A 12994-nucleotide genomic window follows, 5' to 3' on the forward strand; every position below is an offset into this window, starting at 1 on the left:
CGACGCGCGAGACGGCCCCCGCGAACGAAACCCATACGCGCACCGACGCGCGAGACGGCCCCCGAGAACGAAACCCATACGCGCATCGACGCGCGAGACGGACCCGTCATCTATGGGTAAACAGTACGCACGCCCGCACGCGCTGGGTATAAAAAAAACCACATCGCCGTCGACGGGACGAAGTACGCGCGCGAGACGTCCCCGGCGCCGCCAAACGCGCGCGATCGCCCGCGATCGCCCGCGCGCGTCGTCTCGCGTCACGAACGACGGCAGATCGCGACGACGACGCCGTGCGCGACGACGGGCGCGACATGGGGAAGTGGGTGGACGACGCCCGGGACGCCGCGGGGGGTGGACGATACGCCCCGTACGCGAGCGGGGTCGTGAACGATGGATTGTGCAGAAATTGCGGGGAACCGGGACATTACGCGCGCGAGTGCCCGCGAGGGGCGCCCTCGCGCGGGACCGATCGGTGTAATCGATGCGGACAGATCGGACACTGGGCGGGTGAGTGCGCGCTTCCGGACACGCGGGGACCAGGGGCGAGGCCGATGCGACCGATGGGGGGGGCGCGACCCGGAGATAAGTGCTCGCGCTGCGGCGGTCTGGGACATTACGCGAGGGATTGCCCGTCGCCGGTGGGGGCGATCATGGGCGTCGGCGCGCGAGATGGTGCGTGCCGGATCTGTGGACGCATGGGACACTTCGCGAGGGAGTGCCGTGATCGCGCCGGTGGTGGGTATGACGCGCCGAGACGGAGACTCGCGGGGGCGGAGGACGTGTGCAACCGATGCGGAGAAAAGGGACACTGGGCCAACATGTGCCCGCAGCCGGATAACAGACCGGAGAGTGAGCGTAAAAAGCTCGGCGCTTGCCGAAATTGCGGTGAGGAGGGACACATCGCGAAGGAATGCCCAAAGCCGCAAATGTGCCGCATCTGCAAGCAGGAGGGACACATCGCGAAGGAATGCCCGAATCAGGCGGCGTCTAACGCGGCTGCGATGGACGCCGACCTCGATAATTACATGAAAGAGGGCGAGGCCGCAAAGGGAGAGGGCGCGGCGTAAAAGCGTTGACACGTTTAACGTCGGCGACGAACGGTACAAAGCGTCTACGCGGCGCGGAGAGAACAGAGTCTCCCAACGAGACGACGTTCGCGACGTCACGCCACGCGCTTTGTAGTGACCACGATCGATCGAATCCTATGAAAAGAATGAGATAATGATGACCATTTTACACCGCGACGTCCCGTCCAGATCGACGTAATTCCACCGCCGACGCGTCCGCTCGCGTCCCCACTACGCGCCTCTCTGAAAGTACAAATGTCATCCAAAAAGTTCCTGAACGCCGTCCAGGACGTCGTCCCCGAGATGCTCGACGGGTTTGCCCTCGCCACCCCGCACTGCGCTCGCGTCGCCGAAGAGAAGGGCGTCCTCGTGCACGTCTCGGATGTCTCTCCAAAGCGCGAGACGGTTGCTGTGATCAGCGGCGGCGGCAGCGGTCACGAACCCGCGATGGCCGGGTACTTGGGAGACGGCATGCTCACCGCCGCCGTGTGCGGGAACGTGTACGCGAGCCCGACCGCGGAGGCGGTGCTCGCCTCGATCCGCGCGACGGCTGGGAAAAAGGGGGCGCTGCTGGTGGTGATGAATTACACGGGAGACAGACTCAACTTTGGCGTCGCGGCGGAGCGAGCAAAATTGGAAGGGTACGACGTGGACATGGTGGTCGTGGGCGAGGATTGCGGGCTATCAAAGGAAAAGGTTGGCATCGCGGGGCGACGAGGGTTGGCGGGGACGCTTTTCGTGCACAAAGTGGCGGGCGCCAAAGCGGCGGCGGGCGGGACGCTGAAGGAGGTAGCAGAGGAGGCGAGACGGTGCGCCGAAGCCGTGGGGACAATGGGGGTGGCGTTACAGGCGTGCACGTTACCAGGGGCGCCGGGCGTCGCTCGAGAGGTTCCGGATGGGGAGATGGAGCTCGGGATGGGGATTCACGGCGAGCCAGGCGCGACGACGGTCAAACAGACGGGCGCCGACGAACTCGCGGCGACGCTCCTGACGAGCATCTTCACCGAAAATGAGAAAATATCCAAGCTTTCGGAGGGTTCAAAAGTTGCTCTCATGGTGAACACGCTCGGCGCGACGCCGCTGATGGAGTTGTACGTCATTGCCAGGGCGGCGTTCGCGTGGTTGGCGGGCGTGAAGAACATTCAGGTGACGCACGCGTACGTAGGTACATTCATGTCTTCGATCGACATGAACGGGTTTAGTCTCACTATTTGCGCCCTGGATGACGATGCTCGGGTGGAACTCCTCGACGCGCCATGTTCATGCTCGGCATGGCCGAAGAGCGCTCGCGTGACGCAGGGACAAATCATAAGCGTCGGAGCCACAAGCTCGAGCGCACCCATGGCGAATGGGCCACCCAAGACTTCTGAGGGTGCCGCAGCCTTACGAGCGATTCAGAGCGTCGCGAAAGCGCTCATCGCGGCTGAACCGGAGCTCACGAAGTACGATAGCGTGGCCGGCGACGGTGATTGTGGGACGACAATCAAAAGTGGCGCCGAAGCTTTGCTGGGGGCCGTGGACACGTACCCTCTGGACAACGTCTCCGATCTCGCTCGCGCAATCGGTCACACCGTGCGACACAGCATGGGTGGGACAAGCGGCGTATTGTATGATATATTTTTCACCGCTGCTGCCGATAAGCTCGCGAAAGTTGCCGCTGGGAAGCCGCCGAGTGTCGATGTTGTGCTTCTCGGATTTTCTTCTGGCGTACAGGCGATGATGGAATACGGTGGAGCTCGCGCGGGCGATCGAACCATGCTGGATGCGCTCGTACCGGCTTTGACGATGGCAACCGTGACCCATATGGGCAGGAAAACGGTTACGGAAGTCGTCGCTGAGGCGGCCAAGGCGGCGAAGAGCGGCGCAGAGGATACGAAGAACATGGCAGCGAAAGCCGGTCGATCGAGTTATGTGAACCAGGACGTGCTGAAGGAGACGCCCGATCCCGGCGCAGTCGCAGCCGCGACGTGGATTCAAGCCATTTCGGACGCGATTTCACAGGCATGATGAATGTAATATCGACTGTTACCGAAACTATTCTTCTAATTTTCTTGGTCTTGTCCTAAACTCTTTCGGGAGTCGAGTGAGCCCGTACGACGGCGGAGTGATTGTGGGTCTCTTATTGAGTTCGTCGATCTTCGACATGGCGCTCTTCTTCGGCTCCACGATATCGTTCGAAATCGACGCTGCACGTTGGTTTCGTGAGAAGTTTTCTCCTCCGTACCATCGCTCCTGAGTCGCTTCTCTCGCTATTAGTCGCTTTGCCCTGATCGCACTTCTCTCCTTTTTCTGACGATCGAGCGCATCGTGCTCGGAAGCTGGCGGTGGGTGACGTACAATCACTGCCGCGGCGTATTTGTCTCTTCTCTTGAAGCCAATAGAATCCTTAACGATAGGTAGACGCCCGCCAGGCGTTGAGCGGGTCGTAAGCTCTTTGTCGCGTGCGGTCACTTCGACTTTTCCTCCTTTCGTGGATACGCGAGGTTGAGATGTAGTATTTACGTTACTCCTTTCCTTCATTTTACGCCAAAACTCGTTCATTCGAAGCTTGGACGCGGTCGCATCCTGTTCGTGTTGCCTCTCGACCGAGGCGTGTATCGCGGCAGTCACTTCACGCAAAATCTTCCGCGAAGGGGCTGATCCTCTTGCGTCACGCGGGTCCGTCTTTTCATCGTATAGAGCTAGTGACTCCGCCGCTTGCTCTTCAGACATCAGAGCTTTCACGTCTTTCAAAGCATTTTCAGCTGCCCCTCGCACTTGGGAGTCGCCGTCGGTGTTGAAAACCTTCAACAACACCGCGAGGAGTTTGTCGGCGTCTTTCTGTGGGCTATCTGTCATTTTTTTCCGATGCAGATGGCGATACATACTCGTTGACATTAATGCGCCGCCTGGCATCTTTCTTTTTGCTTCATCCAAGAATTTTTCGAACGCCACTTCCTGGTACTCCTTTGTCACGGGTGGAGTGAAGACGTAAAATTCGCCGCGTGATCCCCACACAAACAACGTGATTAAATCTACCAATGCGTACACGCAGTGCTCTCGCACTTCTGGCGAGGTGTCGATGAGCATTCCGTATAAAGCATCGTGTGCATACAGAGCCGACTCCGGAGTCATCGATGCCTTATATTTCATTTTCGTTTCGTCAGACCTCAACCGCATCACTTTGTACACGGCGCTCATCTCCAATTTCAAGGCTTGATGTAACAGCTCGATGGCATTCAGCTTATACCGCTCATCTTCGACAGGTGGCTCGACGAGAATGCTCGCCAGAGCCGTCAGGTACTCGGACCTACTATTTGCGTCGTTCGTCAGCCCGTAGATGATATCTGAGATGAAGGTCTCCTTTGACGTGCCCACGTTTGCGTCTCTGCACTCAAAGAGCAGGGATAACCCATCAACTTGGAAAACGCTCGCCGCGGCGTCGCCGACGCGCACTAGCGTAGAAATCGTTCGTATCGCGAAGTAAGACACTTGCTCGTCCGTGCTCAGCGATGCCCGCAACAAAGTCATCAAGAAGTCGTGAGCGATTTCGATGCGCTCCCCGTCCGTCTCAGCCTGCAATTTACCAACAGTGGCGTAGTAGCCCATCGATGTGAGCCAGTTCAACTCCGGCTCTGGTGTTTTCAGAGCCGGTCGCAGCCAACTGCGAGCAATATACATCACGCGTTCCACTCTGTCGAGTTTCCGAATCTCATCTGTAACGGGATCACGAACGTGAGTGATGGGGCGATCGAGCTTCTTCGCCACAGGTCTTGGTTCGATCTCAAACGCATCGTCTATCATTCGTCGAAGCGTCCTCGCAGAGACAGCGTAGCCGTCTCCGTATACGTCCAACTTGATGTCATGATCGTTGAATAGGAGCGTGGACATGAGGTAGGCGAAGTCCAGCGACTGGATGCACTCCATCGTCACCGACGCTATGGTGGCCTGGAAACTTTTTGTTTCTCCGCTCTTCATACAATCCCTCGCCAGGGTGACCAGTTTGTGCACGGCTTCGTAAGCCAAAAAGGAACTTTCTTCTTTGCACCACAAAGTCATCTGTATCGTTCCTTCAATGTACGAAAGGAACGCACCCTTGAGAAACTCTTCACCAGCTGTCCTTAAAAACTCCTGCGCCGGGTCATTGGAGATACAGCTCACGATGATCGCTAGCTCTTCAAACGCGTCTTTCGCCGTAGTCCACGCTTCGTCATTGTCATTTGTATCCTCGCCGTCCGTTGTATCTTGTGATCTCGGTAATTTCGTCTTGTCTACCAATGACTTCAGTATGCGGGCACTCTGCTCAGGATCCAAAAGGCTGTAAAAAGCAACCAGCGCAGTGACTCGATCTCTTCGATGTTCCGATTCAATTTGCTCAGTCATAAACTCGGGCGTCAGGATGTCTTCCGTTTTGCCAATGTTTTTCGGCTCACCAATAGCCTTCAGCTCCTTTCGCAAGCACTTGTACTCGTGCTTGCTATTCGCGATGCGCGCCAGTCCCATGGCCACCAGCGCTGTGATGATGCCGATTATGACGCCAGGACGACCCCAATTTGAAGCTCCGCGGTGGGGAATCGTAGCGCGCGATGCCCACGGTGGAGGTTCGTTGACGATTCGTGCGCTGAACGTCACAATAAAGAACATGGCCGAGCCTGCAAATCCGCTCAATCTCTTCCCGTTCCAAATGTGCCCGAAGCCACGCAAAGATTGAATTTTTAGGTGCGTAAAGAGCAAAATAACGCACACTAGAATTGGAAGAAAATTTTGGAACGTATGCAAAGACGTTATTCGAGCCTCTGCGTTGAGTGCGGGCACACCCAGGTCCGGAAGCTCGGCTTCCATGTACGCCGTGATGCAGCACAGCAGCACTTTAAGACATACGTTGACAATTTCGAAAATTGGCACTGGACGTAAATCTAAATCAAGCAGCTCCGAATCCACCGCCATCTTCATAGAAACTGCAATCGCACCTAAACCGAGAAATAACGCGAAGAACAAATTGTCACCTGGGGCTGAAGATATATCCTTTGATGCGTGCACCCACGGCGTCGGCACAAACGAACTTGTCACCATGAGGAGACCCAGAGCCGCGAACAGCATCGGCGCTAAAGCAACGCGTAGAACGAACACGCGCAAGACGTAGCCAATACCTTCAATAAAATCGGACAAGGCACCGAATCTTCGCGATCTTAACCTACTTTTGATAGCCAGTTTTGCCACGAGCTGCATGCGATCTGCTGCCCTCCGCGGTAACACTCGCATGTTGATTGGCGATGAAATCTCCACGCGCACGGCGCGCAAGATATCCTCAGCCTCGGCCGTTTTCCACGCATCGTCTGGAACTATCTTTTTACGATACTTTTCCGGCTTGCGCACCGGATCAAAGTCATCAGGAATCACTGGTGGCAGAAACAGTATCCATCGTCTCAGCGCCGAAAAAATAATCAGCACTCTGGCCATTCGGCTCAACTTTTCACTACCCGGTTCGTCCATCTCGACAGCACCACCCTCTACATCATCATCTGTTAAATAAACAGCCGCAGTTCGATCCCCTCCCATCTCCACGAATTCAGCGTAAGTCCACATGCACTTGTCGAAGTGGTCTCGCACGCGGCTGAAAATCTTGACGACGACCGGGCAAATCACAGCGCCAAATAGGAGTACGAAGAACCAATTCGTCAATCGATCGGCCGCTCCAGTGGCCTTCATCCCTGGGCCGAATAGATTAGGATAAAACAACACATCGGCCACGCCATCGCGGTACATTTCGTTCGAATGACTCGTTCGGCGCCACGCGAAAGCCGTGAAAGCTAGCAACTCGACACGCAGTTGGAATTGCAACAAAGTCATGCACCAATACTCCTTCTTGAAGAGCCGCGATAGATTGTACTTGACGTAAATCGAAGTCTTCGCACGATTCATTCGAAATTGGTAGTTCACGTCCGCCATGCTCTTTGAAATACCGTACGAAACTTGTTCCATAAACCTTGTCCGCTTGCGCAATGCTCTCTCCCGTTCGTACAAGGTTCTCTGGAATTCTTCTTCGGTCTCGTTCCACATTCCAGACGCCTTCGCCTCTCGTTCTCTGGCCGCCCTCTTTCTTTCGACGAGCATATCCCTCAAATCTTTCTGTAAATCAAGTTTCGTGACGTCGGTGAGATGGTTGCTCTCGATCTCCGCGAGCGTGTCCCTGAGCTCACGCTTGTATCCTTCGTCTTCCTCAGCCTGTTCCTCGGCGCGTCCAATCATCCCATACGCCGCCTTGACGTCGCATAAGACATTACGCTCGTCCTCAAAATTCGACGGCGCGAGACTTTTAGCAAAGAAAAACGCGCAAGCGGCGGCGAACGCCACGAATACGGCCACCATGGCGTCGTTCGTTCCAACCGGCTCGCACGTCCACGTCGCCTTCACCTCCACCACGCGACTCTTCCGGCACCCGCTCGAATCCACGAGCGCAACCGCGTACATTCCCTCTGCATCCGGTCTGAGCACCGCGTCCGCGCCGCCCGTGCCCGGAATGATCACAAACGTCGCGCTCGGAATCGAAGTCTCGTTCGTCGTCGCGCTCCCGGGCGGCCACGCCAACGGCGTCCACGTCCCCGTCTCCGAGCTCGCTCGAGCGAACGTCCAATCAGAGAAACACCGCTTCATAGTCGACGTCCCCGTCAGCGCGTGCGTCCACCACTCCCCGACCTCGCCCGTGAGCTCCCCCGGCGCCGCCGTCGCGTTCGCCCGCTCCGTCGACGTCGCGTCCACCAGCGCGCCCGCGCACGCGCTCGGGTACGCCGCGCGCGCCGTCCCCGCGAGCCCGAGCGCGATCGAGACGCATACCGACACCCCCGCGCGCGCGTCGCGTCCCGCGCGCGTCGCGACGCGCCCGCGTCGTCGACGATTTCCATCCGCGGCCGTTGCGCTCGCGACCATCGCGACGTCGCGCTCGCGCTCGAGCATCGCTCGCGCCGCGCGCGCGCGCGCGCTCACGCGCGCATGAAGCGCCCGTCCCTCGTTCGCCCGTCCCGCGCCGCGCGACGCGGCGTGGACGACGAGACGCGTCGATGACTCACGACGCGCAGACGCGTCGGCAGATTCCCACAGATTCTGACGCGCGCGCGTCATGCCGCGCGCACCGTCCGAGTCGACGCCGCGATGGGACGACGCGCGCGTGTGCGCGCGTCCGAGAACGTCGGGCGCGGACGCGGACGCGGTGGCGCGCGCGCGTGGGGGAGAAGATGATGAATCGAGGCACCGCGCGCGAGAAACTCAAAACGACGACGACGCGATGAAGGACGCGGCGGTGGACGACGACGACGACGATTACGACGACGACGACGGCGATATCGATGATCCGAGCGCGGCGCGTCGGGAGCGGTCGATGGATGCGTCGGGAGGGCCGAGGTACGCGAGCGCGCGAGACGCGCCGTTCCGAGCGCTCGCGCGCGCGTGCGAACGTGTGCAAAGAGAACGTGGGCGTAAGAAGGCGAACGCGGCGAGGCGGTACGCGGCGCTGGATGCGTTTCACGACGTGTGCTTGGTGTCGACGAGGGATGGGACGCGATGCGATGCGTTCGACGCGTATCGATTGTTGATACCGACGCTGGATAAAGAGCGAGAGACGTATCGGTTGAAACACGACGCGTTGGCCAAGTGCGTGGTGAGCGCGTTCGACATGGCGCGAGCGAGCGAGGACGCGAAGACGCTTGAAGACTGGAAACAGAAGGGTGGGGGGAACTTCCCGCAGGCTGTGCGAGAGGTCTTGGAGCGCGGTCATCTTCAGGGAAGGGAGGGCGACGCAGACGTACGAGAGCTCACCATTGGCGAGGTAAACGATACCTTGGACGAGTTAGCGGCGTGCGAGAGCAAACACGAGCGTGCGGCGACGCTCAGGAAGCTGTTCGGGAAGATGGATGCGGTGATGGTGAAGTGGGCGTGCGCGATCATTCTGAAGGAAACAAAGCTGCGAATGGGAGACAAGGCAATTATGCGTCACTACCACAGAGACGCGGAGGATTTGTTCGATTGGACGAGTGACTTAAGAAGGGTGTGCGAGGATTTACCGAGGCGAGACGTTCGGTTGAAACGCGCGGATATCAACGTCGGAGAGGGTTTGATAAATCCTCAGTTGGCGCTGAGGAAAAACACCGCCGACGCCATCATGAAGACGCTCAGGGGCCGACAGTTCATCATTGAAACGAAATTCGATGGAGAACGCATCCAGCTTCACAAAGACGGAGAAATCATCAACTACTGGACTCGTAACATGAATGATTTCGGACCACGCGGCTACGACGTGATGAACGGCCTTTTTCGCCATCTACCGAAGCGATGTATCCTCGACGGCGAACTGTTGGTGTGGAACAAGCTTCGAGAGACATGGCATCCTTTCGGAGCGATTAAAACTTTAATCAAGGCGGCGAACCTGCGCAAGTCGAAAGACGAGGTTTTCCCCTTGTCCAACGACACTGACGATCGTGACGACGGGGATGACATCGCTGGTTATGACCCGAAGAGCTCCAAGTACGAGTGGTACCAAGAGTACATGAAGAAACTAACGTACGGCGATTTGGAGCTGGTCTATGTACCATTCGACATCTTGTATATTGGAGACGAAAGCGTTCGGCATCTCCAGCTCGTCGAGCGTCATGCGAAACTCAGGGAGCACGTTCACCCGGTATCGGCGATGTGTGGAAACATTAAAGCTCGAATTTTACTTGCGACTCCCGACTGTGAGTTTTCTAAAATCGGCTCAACCAAGCAGGACATCGAGCGCGCATTGCTTGAAGCGATCGAAGCCGGTGACGAAGGCTTGGTCATCAAAGATCTCAATAGCGAGTGGATTCCTGGTGATCGTAGCGGTAACTGGATGAAAATTAAACCGGACTACTGCAAGAGCGAGGACTTGGACGTGCTTCTGATCGGAGGATACTACGGCGCTGGTGAGTTGCGTGGAGGTAAAATTTCTCAATTCCTCGTTGGTATCATCGAATCTACGAACGACCCAACGAGCGCTCACGGAATCAAGATAATGAGCTTTTGCAAGGTCGGCACCGGCATCAGCGCCACAGAGTTGGATGACCTTAGAAACCGTTTGGGTGACTACATGCATAGAGAAAAGCCACGAGAGATGGATTACAACGTCACAGACGCCTACAGCGAAAGACCCGACGTATGGATTTGGCCACCGCAGAGATCTGTTGTCGTGAGAGTAAAGGGTGATATTCGATGCATTCGTTCCATGACGTACGCGACTGGATACAGCTTGCGCTTTCCACGAGTGACTGGCATTCGATACGATAAAACGTGGTCAGACATACTCACAAATGCAGAGCTCAAACAAATAATTGAAGAAGACAGACCAAACATCGCGATGGATATGGGCGAGGGACACATGAATTCTCGGAAACGCACGCGCGCAGCGGCGCTCACGACGTTACTTCCGGCCCATCTGATGCCTGTTGATGTCTCTGGTGTTGTGCCGGAATCTGAAGTATTCAAAAGCTTGCAGATACATATAGTGAATTGCGAAAGTCGAGAGCAAAAGCAGGAATTGTTCAAAGCAATCATCGCTCGCGGTGGACGCACGAGCGAGATGTGGCACTCCGACGTGACGCATAGTGTGGCTGCGAACAGGGACGGTGCAAAATTCATCGCCGCAAGCCACCATGGCGACGTGTACACAATCGATTGGCTGAAGCAGTGCATCCAGCAGAACCGTATCGTGACGCCGCGACCACGACATCGCTTAAATCTCGCGACGTCGACTTGGTACGGCTCTAATATAATGGATAGGTATGGAGACGACCACGCCATTCCGTGCAACGAAGAGGACATACGCGCACTTCTTCACCAAGTTGGTGATCAAGCGAAGCGTTGGGAAACATCGGAGGTCCCGGCCATGGTCGAATTAACTCGCGAGTACCCGAACTTACTTAAGAGTATGAAGTACTGTACGTTTAGCGAGTGCGTGTTTGAAATCGACGATTCGTGCGATGTTCAACACAACGAATGGATGTCTGAAAGCGAACACTTTCGCCTCATGTTGCATGAGGAGCGATTCAACGTCGAACTACGTCTGCGACTGTTCGGAGGAACGATGGCGCCGGAGGGTCGTAGCGGAACGCACATAGTGCGTATGAACGATGATTCCGTGCGTGAAGAGTATTTGGATGACGGGCGCGTGCTTGTATCGAACGGATGGGTAACAAAGCGCACGCGTAAACAATCTCCTCGTATGAGCCCAAATTTAGACATTAGAAGTTTCTAGGACGTCAAACGGGCGCTCGATGAAAGATGCATGAGCAGTATAGCGCGGTGTGACTCATCGTTTCTAGAGGCATTCGTACCGGCATCTGCAAAATGGCTGTCAAGCGTGACGAGCGGCGAAGTAATGCAACACAGAGCGCACGCTGCGTTGCTCTTAGTAGACATGAATGACTTTGTGAAGATGTGTACGTGTGAAAATCGATGCCACGAGCTCGATCGCGCACCCTTGAAGCATATTCGTCAGGAGATCCACGGGTGCCGCCGGCTCGCTGAGGCCTCTGCGTCTCACGGTAGGCTCTTGCGAACTGTGCTCGCTGAATACTTCACGAGACTTGCTAATATCGTGAGCGCGTACGATGGTATGGTAGTCGCCTTCCTCGGCGACGCGATGCTCGCTGCTTGGCTCGTTGACTGCACTTCGGAAACCGACGAACGCGTCTTCGATGCAGTTAGACACGCGTACTTCAGCGCTCACAGTATATTGAACCACGTGCACGGATGCACGCTGAGTGACTTCACGGACGTTCAACTGAAACTGATGATCTCCACAGGGCCTGTTGTTCTGCTGCCCATAAGTGCCCGCCCACGTCGTCCCTCTCTCCTAGTAACCTTCTCATGATCGCTTCGCTCGCCCCACCCAAGACGATCACTCGCTTGAATCTCCTTTTGATGTCTCGCAACCGATCGAGCAAACGCCGCGCGAGCTCGTCCAACAACACATCCGGCACCCGTCCCGGAGCACTCTTCACCGCCTCACCCTGTAAGAACGCCGCTCGATCTCGGTGCGCTCGCACGACGTCTCGATCGAAAACCATCATCTCGCGCATTCTCGATCGCGTTGTCGCGTCCTTGAGCATCGCCCGACGCGCTCGCTCGCGCTCGTTGGCCCGCTCGACGTCCACGATGAGTTCGTTCTCCACATCTAATCCGCGCACCGCCGACGCCAAACATCGCGATTCGCGTCGACGCGCGATCGAGGACTCGAGCGCTCGTCGCACCGACGCGCTCACTCGGGCGAACCGCGTTGACATTCGACGCGCTCTCGAATGAGCGCGGGCGAGCGAGGTGAACGCGATGCGCTAGGGTACAGAAATCCAGCCAAAAATCTTCGAAGCGCCACTCGCGCGCGCCACGTCGACAATCGCGATGGGCGTCGAGTGTGCGAACGGGAAGTGTCAATCGTGGATCGATGATGAGCTGGATGCCATGGGCGAAGCCGGCGCGCACATCCCGCGACCGGGCGGGTGCTGCGAAGAAGATGCGAAGAAGCAGAGAGAGGCGGCGACGATGTTGCGAGAGTTGCGCGCGGTCGATCGATCGGTGGAGCGAATCAAGCTCGCTGAATCGATCGTGAAGGAGGGCGCGCGCGATGAGGACGAGCATGATGACGATTGGGCTGCGACGGACGATGATGAGGATGAGGACGCGTTCTTGCGCGAGCTCAAGGCGAGACGCTTGCGCGAGCTCAAGGGCGCGGCGGCGAACGCCGCGGCGGAAGCTCGCAGGGCTAGGTACACCGAGATTAAGGAGACCGCGCTGGGGGAGACGCTCCGGGCGAGCTCGAGGGTGGTGGCGCACGTAGTGTTAGAGGGGGCGGAGCAGTGCGCGCGCATCGACGAGGTGTGCGATGACCTTGCACCGGCTTTTCCGAAGACGAAATTCGTGCGGATTCGACCGAGCGTGGA

The 12994-nt window shown here is 57.2% G+C and overlaps 6 protein-coding genes across 6 annotated transcripts in view; 4 read left to right on the top strand and 2 right to left on the bottom strand.

Moving 5' to 3' along the window:
- Positions 1 to 311: 311 nt before the first annotated feature.
- On the top strand, positions 312 to 1067 carry OT_ostta11g01570 (Zinc finger, CCHC-type; the record flags this gene model as incomplete). Its single annotated transcript, XM_003081924.2, has 1 exon — positions 312 to 1067. One exon carries the CDS (start codon positions 312 to 314, stop codon positions 1065 to 1067), a length of 756 nt encoding a protein of 251 aa, XP_003081972.2.
- Positions 1068 to 1322: 255 nt separating this feature from the next.
- Positions 1323 to 3074, top strand: OT_ostta11g01580 (Dak kinase; the record flags this gene model as incomplete). The annotated part of the gene is made up of 1 exon (XM_022983001.1): positions 1323 to 3074. One exon carries the CDS (start codon positions 1323 to 1325, stop codon positions 3072 to 3074), a length of 1752 nt encoding a protein of 583 aa, XP_022839941.1.
- A 27-nt stretch (positions 3075 to 3101) lies between these two features.
- Positions 3102 to 7973, bottom strand: OT_ostta11g01590 (Armadillo-type fold; the record flags this gene model as incomplete). Its single annotated transcript, XM_003081925.1, has 1 exon — positions 3102 to 7973. The coding sequence occupies one exon, from the start codon at positions 7971 to 7973 to the stop codon at positions 3102 to 3104; it is 4872 nt and encodes a 1623-aa protein (XP_003081973.1).
- Positions 7974 to 8328: 355 nt separating this feature from the next.
- Positions 8329 to 11310, top strand: OT_ostta11g01600 (DNA ligase, ATP-dependent, N-terminal; the record flags this gene model as incomplete). The annotated part of the gene is made up of 1 exon (XM_003081926.2): positions 8329 to 11310. One exon carries the CDS (start codon positions 8329 to 8331, stop codon positions 11308 to 11310), a length of 2982 nt encoding a protein of 993 aa, XP_003081974.2.
- Positions 11311 to 11463: 153 nt separating this feature from the next.
- Positions 11464 to 12136, bottom strand: OT_ostta11g01610 (unnamed product; the record flags this gene model as incomplete). The annotated part of the gene is made up of 2 exons (XM_022983004.1): positions 11464 to 11844; positions 11879 to 12136. The coding sequence occupies 2 exons, from the start codon at positions 12134 to 12136 to the stop codon at positions 11464 to 11466; spliced, it is 639 nt and encodes a 212-aa protein (XP_022839942.1).
- A 319-nt stretch (positions 12137 to 12455) lies between these two features.
- Positions 12456 to 12994, top strand: part of OT_ostta11g01620 (Thioredoxin-like fold) — a gene marked incomplete at both ends in the record, with an annotated part of 1683 nt that continues 1144 nt past the window's right edge. The window contains one exon of the mRNA XM_022983005.1: positions 12456 to 12994. This exon is cut by the window's right edge and continues 1144 nt beyond it. Coding sequence (XP_022839943.1) covers positions 12456 to 12994 — 539 coding nt within the window.

The sequence above is a fragment of the Ostreococcus tauri genome (assembly GCF_000214015.3).
Source record: "Ostreococcus tauri WGS project CAID00000000 data, contig chromosome 11, whole genome shotgun sequence".
Taxonomy (NCBI): Eukaryota; Viridiplantae; Chlorophyta; class Mamiellophyceae; order Mamiellales; family Bathycoccaceae; genus Ostreococcus; species Ostreococcus tauri.